The 25,604-nt window shown below is 54.8% G+C and overlaps 2 protein-coding genes across 2 annotated transcripts in view; both read right to left on the bottom strand.

Moving 5' to 3' along the window:
- Window positions 1-360: 360 nt before the first annotated feature.
- GBX1 (gastrulation brain homeobox 1) lies at window positions 361-7,851 on the bottom strand. Its single transcript, XM_055709072.1, has 2 exons — window positions 7,183-7,851; window positions 361-1,179 (listed from the first exon to the last, which is right to left on the bottom strand). Exons 1-2 carry the CDS (start codon window positions 7,640-7,642, stop codon window positions 659-661), a joined length of 981 nt encoding a protein of 326 aa, XP_055565047.1. The 5' UTR covers window positions 7,643-7,851; the 3' UTR covers window positions 361-658.
- Window positions 7,852-18,452: 10,601 nt separating this feature from the next.
- The window catches only part of ASB10 (ankyrin repeat and SOCS box containing 10), a 28,542-nt gene continuing 21,390 nt past the window's right edge, over window positions 18,453-25,604 (bottom strand). The window contains exons 7-8 of the mRNA XM_005442339.3: window positions 24,794-24,907; window positions 18,453-24,554 (exon numbers count right to left, since the gene is read on the bottom strand). Of these exons, the coding sequence (XP_005442396.1) occupies window positions 24,369-24,554; window positions 24,794-24,907 (300 nt within the window). The 3' untranslated portion in view covers window positions 18,453-24,368. The remainder of the gene's footprint in view (window positions 24,555-24,793; window positions 24,908-25,604) is intronic.

Here is a 25,604-nt window from a genome sequence, read left to right as displayed (position 1 = left end):
TGCGGGGGCAGCGCACACGTCCCTCCCACCCCTGGCAGCGCTGCTGGACTCGGGGGAGGCAGGAGGCGGCGACGGACGGCTCCGGGCCCGGCCCGCGGTGCTCCTGGGCGCTTCCCAAGCCTTCCCCTTCTCTGCCCGCTGCCGTGTCTCAGCACGGGCACCGGGGCGAGTCCGACCGAGCCCACAAGGCCACGGCTGCTCCCGGCACAGCCCCGCCCCGGCCCCTCCCGCCGGCCCCGGCCACCGCCCCTGCCCCTCCCCCCGCCGGGCCGGGCCGGGGACCGTGGGCGCTGCTGGCCCCAGCCGCCCGTCCCTGCAGCGCGGCTGGGCGGGCAGAGCCGCGAAAGAACGTCGCCTCGCTCCATAGAAAATAATTTATTGAAATCACAGCTATACATGGGCGGGCGCCCGCGGGCAGAGCGGCCCCGCCCCGGCCCCCCGGCCCCAGCCCCGGACGGCACCCGCGGCGGCCAGGCGGCCCGCGTTCCCCGCGGCACGGACAGACGGACACGCTGCCGTATGTACAGAGTTTACACGGAATAAATAAGGGACATGTACAGAGGAGTGCGAGAGGGTGCCCGGGCCGCGCCCCCGCCGCGCCGGCCCCCTCCGCTGCCGGCGGCCCGCCCGCCCCAGGGTCCGAGAGCCCCGACGGCACTCAGGGCCGGGCACCCTGCTCGATCTGCTGGTGCTGGCTGCGCACGGCGAAGCGGTTGACGTGCACCGGGATGGGCACCACGATCTTGGGGTTGCGGACAGGCTCACCTGAGCGGTTGCTCACGTTCCCCGCCTTGATGCGTTTCCACTTGGCGCGGCGGTTCTGGAACCAGATCTTCACCTGCACCTCGCTCAGCTTCAGGGCGTGCGCGATCTGCGAGCGCTCCGTCAGGCTCAGGTACTTCTTGCAGTGGAACTCCTTCTCCAGCTCCAGCAGCTGCTCACTGGTGAAGGCCGTGCGTCGCCGGCGGCTCTTGCCGGCCCCAGAGCCTGGCGGGGCCTGCTCGGCTGCAGGGCCGCCCTTGCCCTTGCCCTTGGTGCCCAGTGCGGCAGCAGCCGCCCCGTCCAGGAAGGGCTCCTCCTCGCTGTCGCCCGCCGAGCTCTCCTCCTCCCGCTCACTGCACGGCGTCGCTGCTGACTTCACCTCCAGCTTCTCCTCGTCCGAGCTGTACGCCTTCCCGTCTGCGGGGCACACAGCATCAGTGGCCGCCGGCGCGACCTGCCACCCCCCACCCTGCCCGAGGGTCCCCTGCACCCGCAGAGCCCCGGAGCCGCAGCCTCACCACCCCATGCCTTGGGAGGGCTCCCTCGCTCCCCCCGGCAGCCTCTCCGCAGCAGCAGGGCACTTGGCAGGAAGCTGCAGTCCCACCGCTGCCACATCCCCACAGCCCCGGGGCCACCCGTGCTGCCTCCCGTGGGAGAAGCAGCTTCCCTGGCACCAGCTGCAGACCCGGCCCCACTGCAGGCCTGGCCCAGACCCCCGTGCAGTCCACTCCACACTGCCTGCAACCCAGTTGGCTCTGTGGGGCAGCACTCACAAACCTGGCACAGCTGTAGGCACCATGGGTCATGAGCCACCACAGCAGCTGCCACCATTGCCATCCCACAACCCAGCCATGGCAGCATCATTGCCTCATTCCAGCACAGCACACCACAACCCTTCCAGGGCTTGTCCAGACCTCCGCATCCAGGGGAGTCTGCACCTTGCCCCACAGCTCAGCCCTCCCTCTGTCCCATCCTACTGCATCATCAGACAATGGATGCTGTTCACCCAGAAAGAAGCCAGCCAGGAAGAGCTGAAGGGCCTGGAAACAGCACCCAGAGCCAGTTTCAGCCCAGCAAATCTCTCTGCAGGGCTCTATGAACATGAGGTGTCCTGCTGCCAGATCTTCCTCCCTAACCCCAGGATGCACAGCAGCAGAGTTGCTCACCTAGGGAGCAGGGTGCTTAGGCAGCTGATGCCAGAGGCTTAGCTCCCCACAGCAGTCTGTGCGGATGGGCAGGCTAGAGACTGTCAACATCACTCTACAGACAGGACCTTATCCCAGGCCAACCACAGCAAACACCCCTGTTACATTGCCTGCAAGGATGTTGACAGGGTATAGGGGTATGAATCTCCTTCTTGTGAGCTTCTTGTGTCCCAGAGTGCTGCCTGAATGATTAAACAGCCATGGAGCAAGGGAGGAGGTGGTGGGAGACAGTGGGAAGGAAAGAGGCCTGGAAGCCAGTCACATCTTTGGTAGAAGGGCTCAAAGGCCTCACAGGAGATCAAGCAAGAAGATGCTCCCAGCCATAGCCAGGTGTCATGGAGGGAGAGGACCCTGTCACAGCTATGCACAAGCAGATGAAGCAGCTTTTCTGCCATGCTGAGACTAGAAAAGACCAGAAAATTCTCCAGGTCTGAGCCAACAGCAGGAATCACTGCTGGAAGGAAGTGGTCCTGAAGCACTGCCACTCTCAATATAATCCTACACGCAGAAGGAGAAGCACTAGTTCTCCAAGCTTCTAAGCAGTGTCCAGGCACATGCATCCTGGGCCACTGGGTCTCCGGGCACCTCACCTCAGTGGGTAAGGCAGAACAGCCCTCAGATTCCTAGGTGCAGGGTTGCAAACACACTAGCAACTACTGCAAGAAACTGCTAAGCCCAGGAGACATTCCTAGGATCTGGTTGCTGTGGAGCTCCCACATCCCTTGCTGGTCTTGCAGCAAGTCTGTGGCTTCCTGAGAGTGGGTGGGTGGCTTCGGAGATCTAGAATAATCTCCCTGCTCCTTCTGCTTCATACAGTGGGAAAGAAACATCTTCCTCTCTATTCTGCTCTTTCTTCTTGAGGGTTGGGGGCAAGGAGAGAAATCTCCCATATGCACAGGGAGTGCTTGTGGGGATAAGGATTAGCAGCAGGGAGCAGGGAGTACTTTGGCTGCCAATGCACAGTCCCATGCAAGCACTTTGCTGAGGAAAAGGAGAGATTTCATTTCTATGTACCATCTCTGTCCAGTGGAGGACAAGGTAAGAGAGCTCTTATGAGGATGCCAGTGCTTTCACCAAGAGTACTTGTAGGTCCTGCCTGACCCTGCCTTCCCTGGTGACAGAGGATGGCATCCCAGCAGCCACGCTACCACAGTGCCGGTGGGGCAGTGTGCCCAGACCATGCCCCAGGAGACTGGCAGGCAGCTGAGTTACCACCTGCAACACGTCACTTGGTAAAGCAGGCACCACTTCTGCATAACTCTGATTAACCAGACCCCACATTTAAAACAGTCTCTAGCAGACTAATGCATCTTGTGTTTGTGTCTTATAAAAGGGCTGGGTTTGCAGTAAGGATCTCAGAACTGTATGATGATAAAGTCTAAACCAGAGGTTTAGAAAATTGTATTTAGAAAATACACAAAGAAAATTGGTATATTGGCCTGTTAGTCATCTAGTATGTCACCATCGAGGAAGTAATGGAGGCAGGGAACCCACCCCTTTGGTGGGAGGGTAGACTGAGACTCTCAAGGCCTTTGAAAAGGAAGTGAAGCTGCCATGAAGCAAAGCGTTGTGACTTTGAAAAACCAAGAAGGCAGTAGATGAAGAATAGGAGCGACCCATTGCTTTGCTCTTCACAAAGTCCCAGCTGTTCATTGATCTTAGGAAGGACACGGACCTGTCAAGTGGGTCCAGAGGACGCCACAAACACAATCAGAGGGCCGGAGCACTTCTGCTGTGAAGAAATGCTGAGACAGTTGGGGCTGTCCAGCCTGGAGAAGAGAAGGCTTCAGGGAGACCTTATTGTGGCCCTTCAGTACTTAAAGGGGGCTTATAAGAAAGATGGAGAGAGACTTTTTAGCAGGGCCTGTAGTGACAGGACAAGGGGTAATGTTTTTAAAGTGAAAGAGGGCAGATTTAGACCAGATATAAGGAAGAAATTTTTTACAATGAGGGTGGTGAAACACTGGCACAGGTTACCCAGAAAGGTGGTCGGTGCCCCATCCCTGGAAGCATTGAAGGCCAGGTTGGATGAGGCTCTGAGCAACCTGATCTAGTGGAAGATGCCCCTGCTTATGGCAGGGGGTTGGACTAGATGACCTTTAAAGGTGCCTTCTAACCCAAACCTTTCTATGATTATGGGAGTGGTAAGCATGGTGAGGAGAGCTGGGCATCACAGGTGACAAAGTTAGTCAAGCAGGATCAAGGGAACCCAGTCAAGAATGGGTGTTGTGATCCAAACAAGCCCTGTGTTGGTAAGCACACGAGACCTCTTCATCATGTTCATGAGGAACAACATGAAACTTCACCCTGTCCCTGACTGAGTGTGCAGTTACTACATCAACCCAAGGGAGGGTCTCAGGCCACTGCCTGGATCTCCGTGGAGACCTCTACAACTCAGGAACAAACATGCTGTCAGGAGAGGTATGGGAGCCGGGGGTGTTGAGTGCCTTTATCCTGGGGGTTCATACTCTTTGTTGCAGCTGTAGTAACAAACCAGACTCCAAGCTTTGCTGCTTCTTACCACCACTTTCCCTACATGCCTGTCTGAAGAAGTGTGACAACAGCTGGAAGCAAGTTTGAAATACAGTAGATGCAGAAAGAGGCCCTAAAATAGAGCATTGACTCCTTTGCTTGATCAAGCAGGCAGCTGATCTTGTCTCCATAGACACCTGCACGATGGAGATACTAATGGAGCCCAGGGACAGAAATATCCACTTTAGGGTATAATTCACTTGATGTCAGCAAAACAGACCAAAGGAGGCATTTCTTCCTCACTTGGTTCTTCTACAGATAAGAGACCTGTGGTACACCTTGCCCCAGGATGTGGCTGATGCCAGGTTTATCTCCTTTCTGATGGATTCCAGAGGAGACTTAGGTAAGGTCACAGGAGAGGAATTGGTCAAAGGTTATGAAATATACAGAAACAACACCTGGCTCAGGAGCCCCTGAAGTGCAGGTGGTTGGAGGCTAGGGAAGTGTCATTTTAGAAAGTACTGCATAGGTTGTGCTCTCTTACTCTTCCCTGGACAATTGCTTTTGGCCAAGGCCACAGATAGGATGCTAGCACAAACTGCATTATAGATAATTTTTGATGCCTCCTTTTGACACAAATCATCTTTCTCTTCCTTAATTGTGGAAACAGCCCACAGTAACCATCCCAGCTTTCACCTGAGATCGTCGGTAAAACAAGCTCTAGTATCCATCTCCAAGGGCCTTGGCTGGCACAGTCAGGAGAAACAGTAGGTAAAGGAGAAGGTGGACACATCTGGCCTGACAAATCCTCTTGGACCTGGGTAGAGCAGCCCACAGAATCAGATCCACACAGGTACATGCTTGTGCAGAAGGACAAGCATCCTTCATGGCTCCAGAGCAAGCACAGTGCTAAGAGATGGCTAATAGGCAGCAGTGAACGAACAGCTGTAGCAAGACATATTTTCTTCCATCATATGAGCTAGTCACAACAGGGCACGTCCTAGAGATGTGACTTCTCGATATCAGAAATGGACACTGTGGGAGAGTTGATCTGAATCCCTCAGGAGGGGAGACCAGGTTGGGCTTAGCTATAGAGGAGCCACGGAGGGAGGTGAAGCACAGTGCAGTTCATTTCCCCACAGTGTGGCAAGATGTGGTCATGTGGGCAGCTGGTTTTGGCTGGGGCAATTCAGTCCCTGGGGAGACTCACAACAGAAGTGCGATCGCACCGGGCTTTTGACTCAGCACAGAGGAGCACCTGGGAGCACCAAAGGAACACCAAAGCCCCAGTAACCCACGAAGGCAATGGGGAGGCAAAATGCCCCAGCTGTCCTGCTGAGGGATGAGGTTCAAGGGGTACCTGAGTGAGGGAAACAGTCCTCTGAGGGAAGAACAAGGCAGGGCAAGGAAAAGACCCGGGCTCACCCAGGAGAGACTAAAGGAAGGATGGAGAACAAACAGCCGTGCACTGCAAGGAGCAGCAGAGATTTCTCAGCACGCATCCACGCCAGAAAGCCTGTGAGACAAAGGTGGATCTCAGGGGTGACCAGGGGAGGCAGCTGTCAGGACAGGCCATGTCAGAGAAAGCCAGCGCCTGGTTTGTCTCGGTCCTGGCGCAGAAGGGACACCCCAAGCCCCCTGCCTCAGGAGCCGAGGTGCAAGAGAGCAAGAGCTGGAGCTGGCTGAGAAATACAGAGCAACAAGTCACCCAGGTTGATGCCTGCACACTCGGGGGAGCAGCCGCAGCTCACGAAGGAGAGGACCCCGCGGCCCCACCGCGGCAGCGGGACCGGTCCCGGCCAGCACCTGGGGGCAGCCTGGCAGCGGAGCCGCCACCCGCCCGCGCCGTCGGGCAGAGTCGGTGCCGCGGCCGCGGACGGAGGCGAAGGGGAGCGGGGCGGCCGCCTTGGCACGGGACCTGCCCCCGCAGCGCGGGCTCGGGAGGGGCTCGGGGCGCCGGTAAGCCGCAGCACAACGGCGCCGGGGGGGCACGGGGGGGGCACGGGGCGGGCTGCGGGTGAGCGAGGCAGCCCCTAGCCCCGCGCTCCGCGGCATCGTGACGGCGACAAGGAGCAGCCCCGCGCCTCATCGCGGCTGCACCGAACGGGACCGGGGCCGGAGCCTGGAGCGGGCGGGGCGGGGACGGCTGCGCCGGTGCGGCGCTTCGCTGCCCGGGCCGGGTGCCAGGACCTCGGAGAGCTCCGCGCCGCCTGGCCGGCTTCGGCTCCGAGCCCCGCCGGTCCCGCCGGGTGGTCCTTGCCCCGTCGGGGCGGCCGGCCCGGACGGCGGCTCTCGCGGCTCTCCCGCCCCGCGGACCGGGCAGGCCGAGCGCAGTTTGTCTCCCGCCCGTGAAAGTTGCGAGCGGAGCGGAGCCGGCCCGGAACGTGGGGGAGCCGGTGATGGGCCTCCCGACTCGGCCCGACGGGACCGAGCGGGAGCACAGCAGCGGGCAGGTGCCGCCGCCACGGCCCATAGCGGCCCCGCCGTCCCGCCCGCCACGCCTCGGTCCCAGCGGCCCCGGCTCCGCGGCCGCTGTCCTGGCGAGCTCGGGGGGGCCCGCGGTGCCGCCTGCCCGCCCGCCGCCGCCGCAGGGGCGGCGGGGAGAGTCCGGGCAGGGGCCGGGCTGGCGGCGCTGCCCGCCGCGGGGCCCCTCGAGGCTGCGGGAGTCCCGGGCGAGGCGGGCCGGTGCTCGCCGCAGACAAGTCGCTCTCCGCCGGGCGGGGCTGGCCCGAGCCGCTCTTACCTGCTAGGCCGGGGAAGGGGTCCGGGAAGTGCAGCGGTGGCTCGGGCGGCCCCTTATCGCGCCCCGGGGGCAGCTCCTCCGCCTCCAGGCCCTCGGCGCCCCTCCGGCAGCCGGCGTCGGGGTTGGCGCGCGGCGGGGGCAGCTCCTGCGGCGAGTAGAAGCCGTCGGGGGGCTCGGAGAAGCTGGGCAGGGCCGTGGTGAGCGCCACCATGGAGGGCACGGCCTGGCCCAGGCTGGCGCAGAAGGTGTTGGTGAGGCGGCCGGCGAAGGAGGCCAGCGGCGCCAGCGGCGGCAGCCCCGACTGCAGGGGCGTGTGGGACAGCGCCTGCGGCAGCACCAGCGGCCGGTACGGCATGAACATGGGGTACCCGGTGTAGAGCAGGTGCCCGGAGCGCGGCGGCGGCGTCCCGATGAGCGAGTCGATGGAGAAGGCGGTCCCTTGGCCGCTGGGTCTCTGCATGGCGAGCGGGCGCCGCCGGCTCAGCCGGCACCAACTTTCCGGCGAGCTCGGGCCGCCGCCAACTCGCCGCGCCGCCGCCGCCGCCGCCGCCGGGCCCCGCCGCCGCGGCCCCGGCTCCGGCCCGCGCCCGCCGCCTCCCGTGGGCTCCGGCGCCCGGCGAGAGCTGCCGCCCGCCCGCCCGCTCGCTGGCTCGGCGCGGCGGAGTGGAGGCGCGCTCGGAGCCGCCCGCCCGCCCGCCCCGCCGCGGGGGGGCCGGGCCGGGCCGCGGAGGGGAGGGGAGGGGAGGCGGGCGGGGGTGTCGCCCTCTGCTCTCATCCATCTTCCGCACATCACGGTCGAGTTCCTCCTTCAGCGCCCGCTCCGGCGGGGCAAGGCTCCCCGCTCCCCCCCGGCGCGGCCGGCCCCTGGGAAGGCGCCTCCCCCTCCCGCCTCATCAGCTGTTATTAATGGTGATTGATGATTAGCAATTACGGGGCCAGCACAAGGGCGCTTTTGTGGGGACAGGATGGGGCTGTGTCGTTAGGCACATCGTTCTCCGGGCCCGGGACAACGGACGGGGCGAGCCGGGCCCGTTCCGCCACGTCCGGCAGCCGGCCCGGGCCGGCGCCGCTGGCGGCTCCCGGTGGCCGAGCCTGGCGAAGAGCGCCCTGGGGACGCCCGCGCCGGCCGGGCCCGAGCGCCCCGACGGACCGGCCCTCACCGGGAACCGGCTGGGCCCTGCAGCCGGGCGCGGCCGCGCCGCTCCGGGTTTACCGCGCCGTGCCGGAGAGCTGCTGGCGTGGGCCGTCGGGCTGGGTCCGGCTGGCCCCCTCCCCGTCCGCGGAGTCCGTGCCCCGGAGACCAGGCGGCGGGGCCGAAGTGGAGTCTCCGTGAGAGCGGCGGGCGCGGGCGCCGCGGGGCCGGGAGAGGCCACATGGCCGCCGGGAGACGCGCTCGGGCCAGTGTGGGAAGGGGGTGGGGGGCTGAAGCTGAGCGGGGAATGAGGCTCCCCCGGCCCCCACCGCTGCTCCCCCGCGGCCCTCGTGCACGGCGGGGGGGGAGGGAGGGGGGGGGGGGGGTGGCTCCCGGTGCTCAGCTCCGTCGGGACAGGGCCAGGCGGGCGGTGCGGAGCCCCCCGCAGCCCGGGCACCGGGGAGCGCCTGCCCGGGCTCCTCCGCCACCGGAGCGTCCCGCGGTCGGGCTCTGCCGCGCTGCCCGCGCCGCCGCCGCCCGAAGTAGTGGGGTTCTGCCCCTTCCGCCGCGCACCCGGCCGGGGGCCGGGCGATACCCCGGCCCGGCTGTAGTCGGGCCCCTTGCGCTGCGCTCAGGCTGTAGCGCAAGGGAGACCAGTGCAAGCTGAAAGCTCCCAGGCTGCGGCAAGAGCTCCGCAGCTCTGCCATGCTCTGCTGTATGTCCTGGGGAGGGTGGCCTGGCCCTCTATGGGGGGCCCCCGCGCTAGAATGGGGTATTGTTTCCCCCCAGCTCAGCACTTAGGTGGTGCCCTTGTCTGCAAGGAGTTTCTCAACAGGCCTGTAATATGCTGAACATCTGGCAAATGGAAGCCCTGCTTCAGAAGAGCACCAGTATCAGGACTACTATGTAAAGTACTCAGAAGCCAAGAAATACCAGAGCTGAAGTCATGTCTAAACTCACGTCAGCTGCGTTTTCAGTGGCGCAGCTATGGGCCAGCTCTCACCTAGGGGTACTCCTCAGCATCCCTGCGTGTTCCTGCCTGCGCTCACCCTTTGAGCAGGGATGCAGTACCTCTGGCTGCTTAGCTACCCAGGCTCCCTGGTGGCATCTGTATCTATGCGAGTACATGGATTCCTCCACGACCACCTTCTACTCTGTCCCCAGGGACGTCTGTGGCACCACTTTGCTGCAGCCTTGAATTATGTGTTTTGTGTGGGATGGGACAGTCCAGCTATGGAGCACTTGAATCCTCTCTGGAGCATGTGAGTGAGGCCAAATGGGTCCACCAGGCCAGCAGTGTGGTGCCCAGCCTTCCTTCTAAACAGGCCCAGTCTGAACCCCCAGGGTCCCATTACGACAACATCTGTACCAGGGGCCTGCACAGAGCCTCCTCTTTCTTTCATGGTTTTTATACCATTCTCTATAGCACATCCTTGCAGTTTCAAGAAAATACCCCTCTGCGGCGAGAGCTGCTGTGCCCTCAGCTGGGGAAATGGAGGTATGGAGAAGTCAATGTTAAAATAATCATCCAGACTCAAATACTCAATCTGAAAGTAAGGCTCAGCAAGAGGGATCCCTCTGGCCACTGATGAGGGCACCTCTCACAAGCTGATGGCCCTGGGATCACCAAGGAAGAGGTGTGTGTGTTTGCAGGGCACAGGCCATTTGGCTCCTAGTGTAGGGTGAGGGCCCAGATTTCAGGCTGGGAAGGAAGCTGGCAGTGACAAGCATTTGGATTAATCCCACCTTAGGAATCAGTTGTGACACACTCAAGGTCTGCAGGTCAGCATCCATGTCCTGTTTGCCCTTGGCCGGTCTCTCCTATCTCATCCACCAAATACCTCTGTGGAAAAGGATCCTTCAGGTTGGAGTCATCTTCATGCATGCAGCTTGGGTTCATTCCACTGCTATCAAAGTACATTAGACCATGGAGGAAATGAAAGCGTAGCCATGTGTAAGTTTGCTGGTCTCGAGACCTGTACTCAAAGGGGTCCAAATCAAGGCTATGCAACTTCCTAACTCCTGAGCACCTGAAATTTAATTCCTTGTTCAATGAACCTTTTATATGTAACCTTCAACCCACGCTGCACACCCTCATGTAAGTTAGCAAGGTATTTTGGGGAAACTGCTTTCTTCAGTGATCTTGCTGAAACTGAGCAGGCTGGGGAATGAACTGCAGCTCCCCCAAGGAAGGATGACTGCCTGCGCCCAAAGCAGCAGGGCCTTCCTGAAGCCAATTACACAAACTCCCATACTGACCTCTGCAAATCAATAGCTTGCAGCTTGCAAGTCCCTACATAGGTCTCCAACATTGAGGTTCTGCTTACTTAATCATACACTGGGATTACCTGCAGCCCCTGTCTCTCTTCAAACACTGAATCTCAGTTCAGCACCAGGAGCAGCCAGGGCAGGCTGCTCCGACAGGGAAGGGAATCTGGGAAGCAGAAGTTTGCAGCAGGGCGGGCAGGACAGTGGCTTCATTGACAAGGCTGCAGTGCCACAGGACTCAAGGAAGGTGAGCAGAGCAGATCTGGTGACAGTAACCAGGGTCACCAGTTGTCCAGTGATCACCCAGCAAGTTCCAGTCTCCAAGTGGTGAGGCAGGCCCAAGGCCAAGCCAGAAACTCAGATCAGTGGGTCAGGACCACTGTCAGCATCACGGAGGTACGAGGCCCAGATTAGGCCAGGCAGAGACTAGTCAGGTCAGTCAAGTCAGGTGAGAGCCTGACCTTAAAAGCAGCTCCTCAGCCAAAGTGGGGCAGGCTCCCGCTGAGGTTCCCCAAGGACAGACAGCTGCTGCATCCAAGCTGTCCCTGACCCCGGACAGCCAAACCCCCAACAGCAGGCGAATGTACTCAGGGCCCTGACAACTTACTCCACTCCAGTTTACTGTGTCCCATGAGACTCTGCAGTAAAGGTAGAAATTAATTTGCCAAATTGTAAAGCAAAGACCCAGAGAAGAAAAGGTTGAAGGACTTGGGGGGGGGGGAGCACAGGGGGGGAGGGTTTCAAGTTAAATAAAGCAAATATTGTACTCTAGTATGTAAATTGAACAAGATGCAGATTGAAAGCTCCCACACCCTCCATCCTGTCAGCGTGAGCTAAATTGGAAGCGTGAGGGCCCAGGTTGCACATGGTAACCCTAACCACCTCTTAGACCTCCAGGGGCTTTCCCACTTTCTGCATCCTCTATCTTATCTTCCGCAGCTTCTCACTGTCTAGTGGAAACGCAGTTTCCATGGCTTCCACTTGAGGCTCAGACCTCCGCTGTTCAGTGCGCTCCCTGGGCGTTTCTCCCTCCCCACACACCTTCTCTGTGGGGAGCCACTCTATTCCATTTTATCGGGCTCCATCCCCCACTCACAAGTAGCTGGTTATGTCACCTTCACGTGCTTGAAGATACCCTATCCAACGCACAAGGTACATGGAAACATTAATTGCATGTGCAATTTGTAAAGCCCCTGGTCTCACTGCACTCTCAGCTGTCCACAGAGACCTCTCAGGGCCTTGCTGGATACATTATCAGACACTGAGCTAAAAAAGAAGTTTCAGGAGAAGACCTGCTTTCTCCCTCCTGTTTTGGGATTGCTGGGTCATAGCTCCATGTTTATCAGCCTCAGCACTTGGTCCTGAGTCTCACCAGGCTGGGCCCCGAGTACTGAATTCAAGTCCAGCCTCTGCAAGCAGCACCTCTAAGCAATTACAGACCAACCTGTCCCATCTCCTCCATTATGTCACTGCCTGAGTTGGCCCTCCTTCCTCTGTCTGCCTTTGCTTCCCACCCTTCTTCTTGTCTGTTTTCTGCATTAGAACTGCTGAAGCTTCTTCCTCCTCTGCTTCTCTGTTCCTTGTTGCAGGCATGTGAGCATGGAAAAGTCAGTTTGCCTGCATTTCTGGAGTCAGTAGGCAGGACTGGAAAGTGTCCTGCTCAACATTTGACACTTTGGACACAGTGTCCATGTTGAAGATGCTACATGACCTGTCTGGTCAGCCCAGAGGATCTGGCGTAACTTCAAACTGCTCAGCATAGGCAGAGGCTTCCTGGGAGAAAACTATCAGCCTCTAAAAGTGTCCTTGCTTGGGGCATGCAAAATGGAATCCTCAGAGGCTGGTAGTTTAAGGGAAGTTGATCTCATGCTACCGTGCAGAAGCAGCAACATCCAGGTCACCTCTCCTTCCCGCACTGGAAGCTCCTCTCCAAGATGGGAAGTCTAGAACATATTCCTGGTACACAGGCTGTTGGCTGAATAGAGGCCAATTAATTTTTGCTGTAGCTGTAACAGGGAAAGTTCAGTCTGAGACAGGCACACAGCATGGCAAACCACAACTGCAACAGTTAAAGTTTAATAACTGAATAGCAAATGAAAGCAGGTCTTTCCAATGGAAACTAATATGCAACCTTAACTTTATGCCTCTACCTGCTCCACTTACGATCTCTACACAGAACCTAGCACACCAGGACTAAATCTTCTCATGGCCTCTAGGCATTCCTGCAATATAGCCACTAAACATATTAAAAGCAAGGGTAATGTTGCAAAATTATTTACTCAAAGTTTGGAGTCTAGAGAATGGTCTGGTTACGGCTGTGTTGTGTTGACAGAAGCTCGGCTCCCATCAGGCACAGACTCTACTGTTGTACCATACCCATGAAGTGGTCCAAATGAAACAAACCTGACTCGAGTCATCAGGCTCAGGAGGCACACTCATCTGGTGGGTAATAGCTACTGGGCAGGTCCTGCCCCAGCAGGCAACCTAGTTCTAAGGACCATGCAGGCGGCTCCAGCTGGCCCCTGCAAATACAGTCTCACAGGCTTTCACCCTGCTGTCAAGTTGTTCCATGTGATTCTGTCCAGATTCCTGCAGCAAAACTTGTCTGCAGCAAAACTTGTCTGCAGCAGCTGAGGAGACACCTTCTCATGCCTGGGGAACATATTTTAGAACTAACCCTGGCAGAGCCATAGCTGGAGCAGTAAGAATCCAGGATCCTCATTAACAGTAGAAAGAGCATTCCCAGGTGCATAGTTTTGCTACTGACAAGATGTTAGAACAGGAAAAGGCTGCTGCCAGGGACTTGTCTCAGGCCACCTCTGTGGTTCAGTGGAGTGCCTAAGAAGCAGCCCCCAAGCTGGGTCCTCCTGACCTGAAAACTGCTCATTTTCCCAGACCAGCAAGCGAAGGCTTTCTTCCCAGCTGCAAAAGCCTCCTGGCAGGACCTGCAGTAGCTCAGCTCCCAGTCACCCATGGGCACACACATAGCACAGGAGCACAGCTCCTGCTTGGTGTTAGCAAAGGAACACTTTCTGAGAGCTGGTGACTGAAGGCTGTTGGGTTCACTAAGGGCACACAAGCCATCTAAGACCCCAACCAGCTCTTTCAGCAGCCAGGATGACAGCAGCTGAGGCAGGCACCTCTGCACCATCTCCCCTTGCCTTTAGCCCCAGGCCCCACAGGAGAGGCAAAATCCGCAGGCAGCACCATGTGAAGCATGCTCACTCTCCCCAGTTAGCAGGTCTGTCAAGCAAAAGCATGCTGCAGCCCAGGCCTGGTCACAGAGTAGAGCACATCCGCACCTGGAGGAGCTCAGCCTTTCCTGGCATCTCTCCTGACTCCTGCACCCACACCTTGAGCAGACAGATTTATTGCACAGAGCACTTTAAATGGTCTTATGTCTTATCAGCAACAGCACTGACACGACAGAGCTTAACCGCCTGTGACCGCTTTCTGAGACCCTTTGCATGCCACCTTGCCTCCCTGGCTGCCTTTCAGCACAAGCTCAGAGTCATCCTCAGCAGACCAGAGCTTATTGAGCCCAGAGAAAGCCACCCATGCTGGCCTTTGCCATGCAAGTTCATGAGCAGTTCAGTGTAAGGCAGGACCCAGGATGAATCGGTGCAGATGTGTGGGCAGTGTGGTTGTCTGCTACCTGGTTGCCCTAGGACAGGGGCAAAGACACAATGCTGGGAGCTGGGAGCTTCATTCACCACCTAAACCCGGTAGTAGACATGGCCCCAGCAGCAAATGTCGCTGCTACCCCAGCCCCATTGTCAGGCCCCCCGAGCCCTGCAGGAACAGGCTGCTCAGCAGCCACAGAGCCACGAGCCTGGGGTTGCAGGCAAATGACCAAGGCTGTGGGATCTGCAGGTAAGCTGCTGGCAGTGATTGAAGTGATTACACATCCCAGGTAACGTGTTGCACTTACCCTGCTCCAGCCTGCTTGAGGAGCAGCAACGTACAGAGTAAGCACAGAGGGACCAGCCTGATGGGGCCAGTCGCAGGCACCACTTCAGCTGGAAGCTGGGTTGAGCCTTTCAACCCACTCAGAGTGCAGATGAGAGTTCAGCTTGGAAGATGGCACTGTTACTGACACGTCTGCACCTGGCAAGTGTCTCTCATTTTCGTTTCTTTACTTCTGGACAACAAGGTAGGAGCCTTTCACACATCTCTTTGAGGATTGTTCTGTTTAGAAGAGCTGCTACCCCCTTCACTCCTGGGTTTGGATCCTGCTCTGGGAGAGTTCTATTAGCCAAACACTTCAGGTAATTTACTGGGCTCCTAAGGCACAGTGCTGGCTTATACTGGCAGTATTGTGGTACTGTCTCATTTCCATTCTGGCACCGGGTGCTGTTGAAAGTTCTTGGTTGCTTTTGGCTTGTGTTTGTACACCAGAGCAAGACCTTCTTGGCAACATTCCCAAAGCAATGCCCATGCTTGGGTTGCAAAGCTCTCTTCAGTTCCTACCTGGATGAGGTCTCCTAGGAGCACCAACACGTTCAATCCATCTAGCTTCTCAATTGCAGCATGGCTGTTCCCCATGTTGACCGGAAACTGTTCAGGAAGCTTAACTGGTATCAGACAGAAAGAGAGAGAAAGGGGAGAAGGGAGAACGAGAAGGACAGAAAGAGAGAAAGAAAGCCAGGCAAGTGTGAGATCCCTAGAGGGAAACCATCACCAGAAAGTCATCAGCTTCACAAAAAGGCAACTGCTCAGGGCAGGGTCCTCAGCAGACAAGATGGGACCCAGTTTATACCTGGCATGTTGTGAGGCTCTGGCTGCAAGGAAGGGGCGAGGGAGAAGAGGTATCACTGCATAACACACCCTTTGGAGGTTACCAAGAAGTCTTTGCAAGGGAGCAATGCCAGAGGAGAGCATGCCTAAGCACTGGGGTTGTGCACATTGCCTTCAGCCAGCATAGGTGTATCTGGCCTGTGAGCAGATGGTCTCTCCCAGGAGCCAGGCCTGATACCTCTTGCACTTTTCACCTAGAAGAAGATTTCTCCAAGTGCACCACTCTGCCCCAGCAGTTACATGAGTGTGGCACTCTGGATCCCTTCATTCAGATGACATCCGTCATCTGCAGGTCACTATAAGAACATATGCTTCGTGGCTGTCTGATGGAAGCAAAAAGCCTATAAGAAAAGGTGATGTTCTCAGAGTGCAGGATGCAGGATTCAGAGTAAAATGGATTATACAACACAACCCACAATACCAGCTGGTACATGAATAATGCTGATATGCCTGTCTTCAGCTGAGGGTACGGTACTGGCTTATCACAAGATGTGGTGGCCCTAATTTCTGCACCACCACTGTTAGTGTGGACTCAGTGTGTAAGAACAGTCCTGCTAGTCCTGTGTTATGAAGAAGAGGGCTCTCTTCATTCAATCACAGCATCACAGCATCACAGACAGACTGGTGGAGGCTCAAAGTGACCTCTGGATGGCACCTTGTCCAACCCTCTGCTCAAGCAGGGCCGCCTACAGCCAGTTGCAAGTCCACATGGAGGGAGATTCAACAAAGTCTCTGGGCAACCTGTGCCAGTGCTCAGTCTCCCTCACAGCGAAGTGTTTCTGGACATTCAGGCAGAGCCTTCTGTGTGTCAGTTCACACCCATTACCTCTGGTCCTGTTGCTGGGCTCCACTGAAAACAGCCTGGCTCCACCTTTGTTGCGCCCTCTCTTCAGGTATTTATCCACACAGATGGGATCCCCCAAGCCTTCTTTTCTTCAGGCTGCTCTCTCAGCCTTTCCTCATAGGACAGATGCTCAGGTAATTTTTCCATGTTCAGATATTGTTATATTTTCATAGATTCATAGAATCACAGAAAGGTTTGGGTTGGAAGGGCCCTTAAAGACCCCCCAGTCCCACCCCTGCCACGCGCAGGGCCCCCTTCCCCCAGCCCCGGTGGCTCCCAGCCCCGTCCAGCCTGGCCTTGGGCACTGCCAGGGCTGGGGCACCCACAGCTGCTCTGGGCAGCCTGTGCCAGCGCATCGCTGCCCTCACAGGGAAGGATTTCTTCCTAATAGCTAATCTAAATCTACCACTCAGATTTCTCTTCTTCGGCATAGACAGCTCCAAGACCTTGAGGTGTTTTTTGTTGGTCATTTCCTTGCCTTCTTACGATTCTTGATGTCCTCTGCCTCCACTGCAGCCCACCCACTCACTGTCGTCACCACACCTCTGGAAGAGAAGACCAGCGTGGCACTTCTTTACAGACTGGCCTCTGGTCTGTGTGTGCCGTGACAGCTGTGCCTGTTCTGTGCAGCATGTGGCTGCTCAAGGCCATGTGTAGCACGTTTGCTCCTGCACACCTGGGCATGCACCACCTCTGGCCAGTCAGGCCGTGTAAGGCTTTTGCTACTGGACTGCCCTGGTGCTGGGGGAGAACTTGGTGTTCACGCTGCTTGCCTTTGCTGCAGCTGGGGCCGCAACCCCAACCAGCACAGTGTCTTCTGCAGATTAAATAAGCCTAATGTCTATTCTTTCACGCAAGTCTAACAACTGTAGAAGAGTGCCAACTGCAGGACAGACCTCCAGGCAACACCCTCTGTGTATTGCTGCAGTTTGGCTGCTGCTAACTGGCTCTGAACAGGGTTTTCTGACAGTTATGCTCCCACATAATAGTAGTTCACTCCATATTGTCTTTTCTTAACTTCATTCTCAGACTTTTATGTGAAACAGTATGAAATTAAGACACTTATGACACATACATCTGCTCCTTCTGTCTCGGTATGGAAGGAAGTAGGACCGGTCTGACCAACTTTGCATGTGTCCAGGCACTTACAGATTGTTTAGTTGCTTGCTGTAGTATTTTCCAGCAATTGAAGTAAAGCTGGCTGGGCATGGCACTGAATTTAAGAAGTCATGGGCTACTATCAAACATGTGCCTGCGTTTGGCCCAAGCCCCTGTGGCCCAGAAGCCTGAGGGACAGCCTTGCAGCTAGAAGCTGGAGGTGTGTGGGATGGCAGGGATGTGAGCAGCATTACTGACATCTGGTGATGAGCTGGAGGAATGGAGCAGGGGCTAGCAGGCCCCAGGGAGCACCTGTGTACAAAGGCGGTGTGCCCCCTGGGTCTCACCGGCAGAGCATGGTCCCTTAGGAGCATCAGCACCTGCTGCAGAGCGTCTGGATGGAAACAGAAGTGCAGGCAGCGTTGGAATCGTGCTCCTAACAGTGAGGTACCAGAAGCACTCCGCTCAGCACTGGCAGAGCTGCCGTAGGGCCAAAGCAGCCGCTGGCGCAAGTCCTGTGGAGCTCTGCATGGGCCTGCTCAAAGAGAGGCTGCATTGCTGCGGGGGGCTGCAGCTTGGGGCACACACTGGGGCTCCTATAGCTACGAGTCAGAGATCCTTGAGGTGCCCCCTCAGGAGGGATGACTCCAAGTGTCATGGGGCAGCCCCACAAGGCCCTTGTGTGCTGGCAGCCTGCTGAGGGAAGGGAGTTTGCCTTTGTGTGCCTCATCCAGCCCCGAGGTCCTTTGGCAAAGAACCAGCACCACCCAGCCCCACAGGGTGAAATGTGCTCAAGGCTTCCAAATGGATGACGTCTTAAAGCCAAAGCTCATGAGAGAAACTGAAAAAGACCAAATATTGAAATAAAAATGTAAAGTAGCATCACCATTTATTTCAGAACGTCTTTTTCAGAAACCAGCACAGGCAGCGACTTCAGAGCGAGGACGCTGACGGCACCGGTACAAAGCAGTAGTCACAAAGTGAGGGGAGTGAAGGGGGAGACAGAGGCATCTGTGCAGTACCAGTGAGGGGAGCAGCACTGTGCAGGGAAACATGACACTGTTCCATTGCCCTAGGGCTGAACACGATCCCAGCGGTGGCAGAGGCCAGTGGCAGACCAGCGTGCATGAGTGACAAGACTGCACATCATAGATCTGTAATTAAGCAGTCTGATCTCTTCGGGACGTGGGCTAAGCACCACGCAGGATGGGGTCTGGCCTGGGCTAGGGCAGGTCTTCTGGTGATTTTTTAAGAAGCCAGAGATGAGAAATCTACATCCACCCTGATAAGCTATTCTAAGATGCAATTAACTAGTAGATTAATTACCCTTGCTATTAAAAATGTCTCATTTCTAATATGTGTTTGCTCAGCTTCAATTTCCAGCCACTGGATCTAGTTTCACCGCCAAGTGCCACTCGGAACTGGCAACGCCGACCAAACTCTGCAGCCTGCCCCCACAGCAGCTCGGCAAGGCGCCACCATGGGCCAGCCACAGGTGCAGTGTGGCGACGGAGCTGGCGCTCAGCCTGCGCACCCGCCGTGCTTCGTGAAAGGGCACTGGCAGCCTTCCTGCCTGGGAGCCCAGGACCCAAGGACAGGCGCCTGCAACTGCATGCAGGACTCCAAGGATCAGCAATGGCACATCCAACCACCCCGCTGCAAGGCTCCCGTGCCAGGGATCGCTGGCAATCTGTAACTCACTCATGGCTCTTCCCTGAACCCTATCCAATTTCTCAGCATTTTTGGAAATTCTGACCCCAGAGCAGGATGCCCCAACAGCAGAGAATCCAAAGAACTACAGTCACTGGGCTCCTGCCCCAGGTTTCTCTGTGTAAACATACGTTCCACATAATGAAAACCAAGAAGTCAATAAATATTTCTGATCTGTATTTGAAACAACAATGGATAATATTAATATTTCATAGTGGTAATGAAACACTTTATTTTCCATCAGTAATGAAGGAAGATGCTGAAGAGACACTGTTTAAGTAATAATTTTTATAATCTGTAAGAGGGTAACTTACATCCAAGAGTATTTAATTGGCTAATGAGTTCACCGAACCACTGATTTTTTTTTTTAATAACAAATCATGGCACACTGGGCAACTTAAGGTAACTGGGGGTGGGATGGGGGTGGGGTGGGGGTGTCAGGGGTGTGGAATCCAACGTCTTGTCAGTATTTAAATGTGTTCACATGGATCTCCAAGAAACTACTGAGCAGTTAGTTCAACACACATCCCAAGCAATCACAGACAAGCAGTCAAAGGATGTCCTGGGTAAATTAGTAAACACTAGAACTCAAATTAATGTTATTCAAATTAATGTCATTTGAAAGAGGTACTTTCAAATAATTTTATCTATTTTTTTTGTAAGCCTACCAGTTTGATAGAGCTAACTGGATATATATGGCATGCTTAGACTCCTGTAAGTCATTTGACACAGTTCTGCATGACATTCCAATATGAAAAATCAGCTGTGTGCTACAGTCAGTGTGATCAGTATTAACAGATTTGAAAGAACTGGATAGCTGGGAAGACTTATTCTATATAGCCATTTGACAGATGTATTTCTAGTTGTATTCTATTCACATCTCAATGCTAGAAGTTATTAGCAATCAGGGAGAAAATAAAAACAATTGCTTGTGAAATGATTGGGGTGGTGAAAAATGAATTGTTGGGATGGTAGAAATAACATGTGGCACTTCCTGAAGACAACTTGATCTGGATTGCTTGAAAGACCAGGTTCACGAAAAACCCGTTTGGCACATCTAAGTATAAGGTGCAACATATAGGAAAGAAGAATGTGGGCTTCGTTTTAAAACAGGGACAGCATCCTGGATAGCAATATGAATCTGAAAAACATTTAGAGGTTGTGACATATGCTATCTGAACACAAACCATGCTGAATGGGAGGGCATCACTGCCAAGGCTGTCCTCCTCCTGGACAATGTAAATTATCAAGTAATGTCAAATATGAATCTAAGGTTCCTGAGGCATTTGTGTAGCTCTCATACTCACACGGCTAAGAATAACTCTTACACCGTCATAGTGCAACCACATTTTGAATGCTGTGCACAGCTGTGCTCCCTTCATCTCAAAGCGATGCATTAGGATCAGTAAAGGGACAGGGAAAGTCTGTGCTTGTGGTTAAGGGTTGGGTGACAGTTTCCAGGCAGGGAATGACAGAGCTGAACAGAAACCCAGCCTGAGTAAGGAAAGAAATTACAGGGATTGTTGTTTTGAACAACACAATGAAGAGGAACAGACTAGATTGCCTATGTATTCTTAGAACACAAGAATTAAGGGGCATCAAACGAAACAAGAAGGTGACAGTCTAAAGACAAATAAGTTACCACTGCCACAAGGATATCAGGATGCTCAAACATACATGGGTCCACAAAAGTGACTGGTCAAATTTATGGAGGAAGAAAAAAAAATAAACCACTCTACAACTGCTAAAGGTGCCCTTTTGACTCAAAAGTACCTGAAATATAATTTACAGAGCTCAGGGGTGGGGATGGACATCCTAGGTAAGAGCTTTTCCATAGCTGCTTTGTCCTTGTACCCTTCTAGATGTACCGTTGTGGTTTACTAGCCCACCTTTTATGGCACGTAATGATTTTTACTGAGGAACAGAAAAGATGAAGTAAGAATCAAGCACATATTCGAGGCTGGGAAGCCTGCAGGGAGATGCTGATGTAGCTGATCTTTCAGTTAAAGGAAGGGAATGTGTGGGATAGGCAATGCTTTGCCTGCACAGAGAGGGTCAGAGTAAGACCCAGAGGCTGCAGCTAGGATGGAAACGTCTGTCTAGAAATGGGATGAGGTGTTTTTTTCCCCTGAGCACATCGCTTGGACAGCCACGCTGAGAATGTGGCAGTGGCCTCACATTACTTCAGCCAGTCATGAGGATGTCTCTTGCTGACTGCCCTGCCAAAAAACCCAGGTGGATGCTGAAGCAGGAACAACAGCATGTGGCCCCGAGTTAACATGGGACAGAGTAGCAATCAGCAGCTGCCTTTGCTTATGGCAGTTGGTAAAAATGCATCAGAACCACATGCCTCTGTGCTAATAATTCCCATGCTTTCTGTCCTCAGTTGTGACCATAGCCCTCACACTCAGGACAGCTACATTTCCCTGGCATAACTCCTGTCCCAGCAAGTACATTCAATGCTGCATTACAAATTTCTCCTTTAGAAACCTAAGAAAAAGTTGCACAGCTTGTTATATTGCCAAAACATGCTCTGAAACATCAAACCTTTTTAATTCCGTCCTTGTAAATGTTTTTAAAAATCAATTGCTAATCGATTAGCATAACTGAGTGAAACTCAGCGCATTTGTTCTCAGCCTGCACTTAGCTTGAACTTTTCTGATTGTTTCAGTTCTGAAAAAAGCCTTGAGTGCCCAAAAGCTTTTCTGGTGGGTTTTTTGGATCTATTTTGTTTTCTTTTCGTGTTGTTTCCCCCCACCCCCACCCCCAATTAAATCAATGTGTAAAAGATACTCCCCTTTTCCTACTAGCCTCACATTCCTTGAAAATGGTTACTCAGTGGTATCCTTACACGCAATGAAATCATGCCCTTTTAATTTCAATGGGAACACAGATAAGATCTAGCTTATGAAGATCCGTGCCCAGGGATGGTTTGCCCCTCTCGGCCACCTTCTACTTACACTGGAATCCCAACGTAGCTCTGAAAGGAACCCTGGAAATTCACCCACAGCCCCAGCATGGGTCCTTCGTTACAACAGGTGCCTGCCTGTGCCATGGCACCTTTGTCCAAACAGTAACTGGCCATGCCAGGAGCTGGCCTGCCCACGTGTGTGGTGGCACTGCGTGTGCCTGTGCTTGCAGGAACCTCCGTCAGCCTGAGCTGCCCTCAGCACCCAAGTGCAGAGCAGACTTCAGAACTAGCAAAAGTGATCAGCAACACCTGAGGCATGGCTTTGAGTCCAACAGTTGCAAGAAACAATTACAAAATAAAGCAAACCATTAAATTCAATCCTTCCCTCTCCTTAAAGTGACACTATCTTAGTGGCTGAGTGCACATTACTGAACATAAGTTATTGCAGGTATATGGACAATGTTGGAAAGAAGAAGGACCAGAAAGCCAGCCCCACATGTACTGCTGTGCAGACTGCCTTAATACCAAAGGTATCGTAGAACCACGGAATCATTTAGGTTGTAAAAGACCTTTAAGATCATCAAGTCCAACCATTAACCCAGGCCTGCTAAATCCACCACATCCCAGGCTATGCTGCCACCAAAAGGGACAGACATTCCTTCTTCTGCTTCTCCTCCAGTCATAGACATGATCTGGCTAAAAATGAACACTCTGAAGGGGTGATTAGAATTCAGGAATATGACTCTAGGACCTGATCCCACAAACAGATCACCCTGAACAGACACATGAGCTCAGCCAGCAGGAAGGTGGTGACTTCAGGCTGGGTTCCTGCACCGCTTCAAGGGAAACGTGCTACTGATCCATGGTAGGACTGCAGGCCATTATCCAGGTATTTTAAAAGCTTTGACTCTCCAGCTCCCTTCATCCCTGTTTTGCAGATAGTCTTGGTACATCACCCTCAAGCCCACACCTCACCTCTCTGCCCATGGATGTCAAAAAGCACATTGTTAAACTTCTTTGAGATATACCATCTTTATACTGTCATAGTAGCACCTACCCATTCAGGCTGCCACAACTGGCTTCCTGACACCTTTTGTAAGCTTGTAATGTGTAAACACACTCCTATTGTATCCCATTAGCATTCATGCTGTGGTGCATCACTGCTGCAAGCACATTAGGAACAGCACACCGAACCTCAAATAGTTATTTCAAGCTTGCCACCTCAGAGCAGCATGGACCACTTGTGTAAGGTGGCGATAATTAAGGTAGTGATAACTAGGGGAGCAGACTTATGCCCTGCATCCCAACAGAGGCAGAAAAAGACAGAAGCATTGGGTTTGTCAAACTGCTTAGACTTCAGATCTGTGTGTTCCAGCATCCTGGCGCTGACATGGACATTAACAGAGGCCTTGAAACATCAGTGCACCAAGAGGAGCAACCTGCAGCACTGCCCCACAAACTTCCGCCAGCCAGCAGTTGTTTAGGTGCTCCTTGAGAAGCGGGAATGGAGCTAGCTTACAGGAAACCTTTAAATGATGGTCAGTGCTTTGATTTCTTTACAACTCTGTCATTAAGTTACCCTTTACCTTGTCTAGAGTGCAGCGCAGCCCAGGCAGAAGCATGTAGGCCTGCACTCTGCTCTGGTAGGTGCTGGCTGCTCTGCAATCAGGGGACCAGCATCCTCAGGGCACGCTTCCCCCTGGCCCCACATCACAGTCAGTGCAGGCACAAGCACTGCTGTCCTGCCCCAAGCACAAAACCAGGCAGTCCCAGACACTGTACCTGCATGAGGACTGTTTGTTTAGGAGGCCTGAGCCCACACCCATTGCACATTCCCCTATGTCTTCTGAGAAGCAGATGGATGCACAGGTCCGAGAGTGCACGTCACCATGCATGGCATGTCACATGGACGAGCTCTGTCAGGACAATCTTCAAGGCAAGGCAGAAGTACTCTGGTACGTATAGAGAAGAGCTAGAGTTTATTCCAAACACCTTTGGGCACAAACTGTAAACAACTTGACTACAGAGAGGATCCCAACAAATGCCCGGGGCACTGGAGCTGCCTAGTTCAGGTTAGAGTTTGTAGACTTGGGATAGGGAGACCGATACCCTACAACTGAAACTGATCAATGCAGCGTATTTGCTCCTTGTCCCACAAAATGGCCTAATCCCCCTATCTTGCTTTTCTTAGTGAGTATGGAGTCTGTCCTGATTAGTATGGGTAAACAGGATGCTCCAAAATAGGTGTGTGAGGCAAAGCACAAGGCTGGCTGGGGCAGGGACACAGCAACAGGTTTGGCACAGGGGGCTGAAGTGGCCTGGCAGGAGGTATGCGAGGGGAAGGGGTTAGCTGGGAAGGCACGGACGGCACCTGCAGGGATGGAACATATGCAGAGAAAGGTGCAGTAGGATTGGAACCACAGCCCTTAGTAGAGAACATCCTCGAAGCTGAGCAGCAGGAAACGGTGCAGGGCACTTGGCAGGTGCAGCTGAGACAGGACAAGAAGCAACCGGCCCTCCAGGAAGGTCCTGAGTGTGCAGCGAGCCAGGTGCTGCAAGGAGCGAGGTCTCCGTTCCAGGGAGAAAAGTGACTGGTAGAAACATGGGTATTTCTGCAGAGAGAGGAGAGGACCAGAGGCAGATAAAACTGAAAATATCACCCTGGGAGCAGAGGGAGAACCAGACATCCCTTTACCTGAGCCACCACAGTGCGTCCTCCCTATCCCTATACCCCACACAGCACCACCCTGCAAATCTCCACTCAGCCCCTGTCCTGCCCCAAGCCCCCTCTGGCACACTGCTGCGGCAGCCCAGCTGCATGCCCTCCAGCCAACAGAATGCATTTCCTAACCTGTACGACCTCTGCTGGAACAGCTTCCACCCAGTCCTCGGAGATATGCACATGATCATAGCTGTTCATCAGGGCTTCGATGACACGTGGGCAGGTATGGCAGTACCGCAGCACCTGCACCAGGGAGAAAGCAGATGAACACCACCTTTGGGCAAGGTCCTGCAAGTCCCACTATGCCTCCAAAAAAGCTGCTCAGAACCAGCTGCGGTAAATCCAGGGGACGAATGTCCTTCCCTCACGCTGCGCCAGAAGATCAAAACCACTGATGGTGGGAAATGCCAGAGCACCACTCCTGCAAGGGGGGCAGCTGAGCCACCACCCAACACACACAGTGCACTCACATTCAGCACCACTGGGCCCCCACAGCCTCTTCTCAGATGTAGGACTAACTTAAGTGGCTGGGATGCAGATCTCCTTCAGCTGCCTCATGGCTGCGAGTAGCTTATAAGCAACCAACACTCCTGCTTTACGCCAGGCTCCTTTCCTCACATTTCCCTAGTTAGAGCGCGAGTTGTTCTGGGGCAAGGACTAACACCCATTTTGCATGCAGCAAGGCTAAGGCATACTGCATCTCTGCCAAGGGCTGCACAGGGGTCTCGGGGATGTGTTGAGCCTGTTTGGCAGGGGACTGCACTGACCCTGTATCTGTGCTGTGTGCAATGGGTGGCTGAAGAGGTGCTGTGCCCACGCCAGCTGCTACACAGAGCCCCAGGAAGACATCGCGCATATTTTGTGCAACACATCTCCAGTGTGTACCACATCCAAGCTGGTGCTGTGTATCCTACACCACCAGTGTGGCCTTCGGAGCACA

Source organism: Falco cherrug, chromosome 4 (assembly GCF_023634085.1).
Source record: "Falco cherrug isolate bFalChe1 chromosome 4, bFalChe1.pri, whole genome shotgun sequence".
Lineage (NCBI taxonomy): Eukaryota > Metazoa > Chordata > Aves > Falconiformes > Falconidae > Falco > Falco cherrug.
This window is presented reverse-complemented; position numbering and strand designations above follow the sequence as displayed.

Excerpts from the sequence above, each read along its gene's own strand:
- GBX1 (XM_055709072.1), bottom strand. The coding sequence starts at position 7,642 with ATGCAGAGACCCAGCGGCCAAGGGACCGCCTTCTCCATCGACTCGCTC. Across the intron at positions 1,180-7,182 it reads CCCCTTCCCCGGCCTAGCAG|ACGGGAAGGCGTACAGCTCG; the intron begins GTAAGAGCGGCT and ends TGTGCCCCGCAG.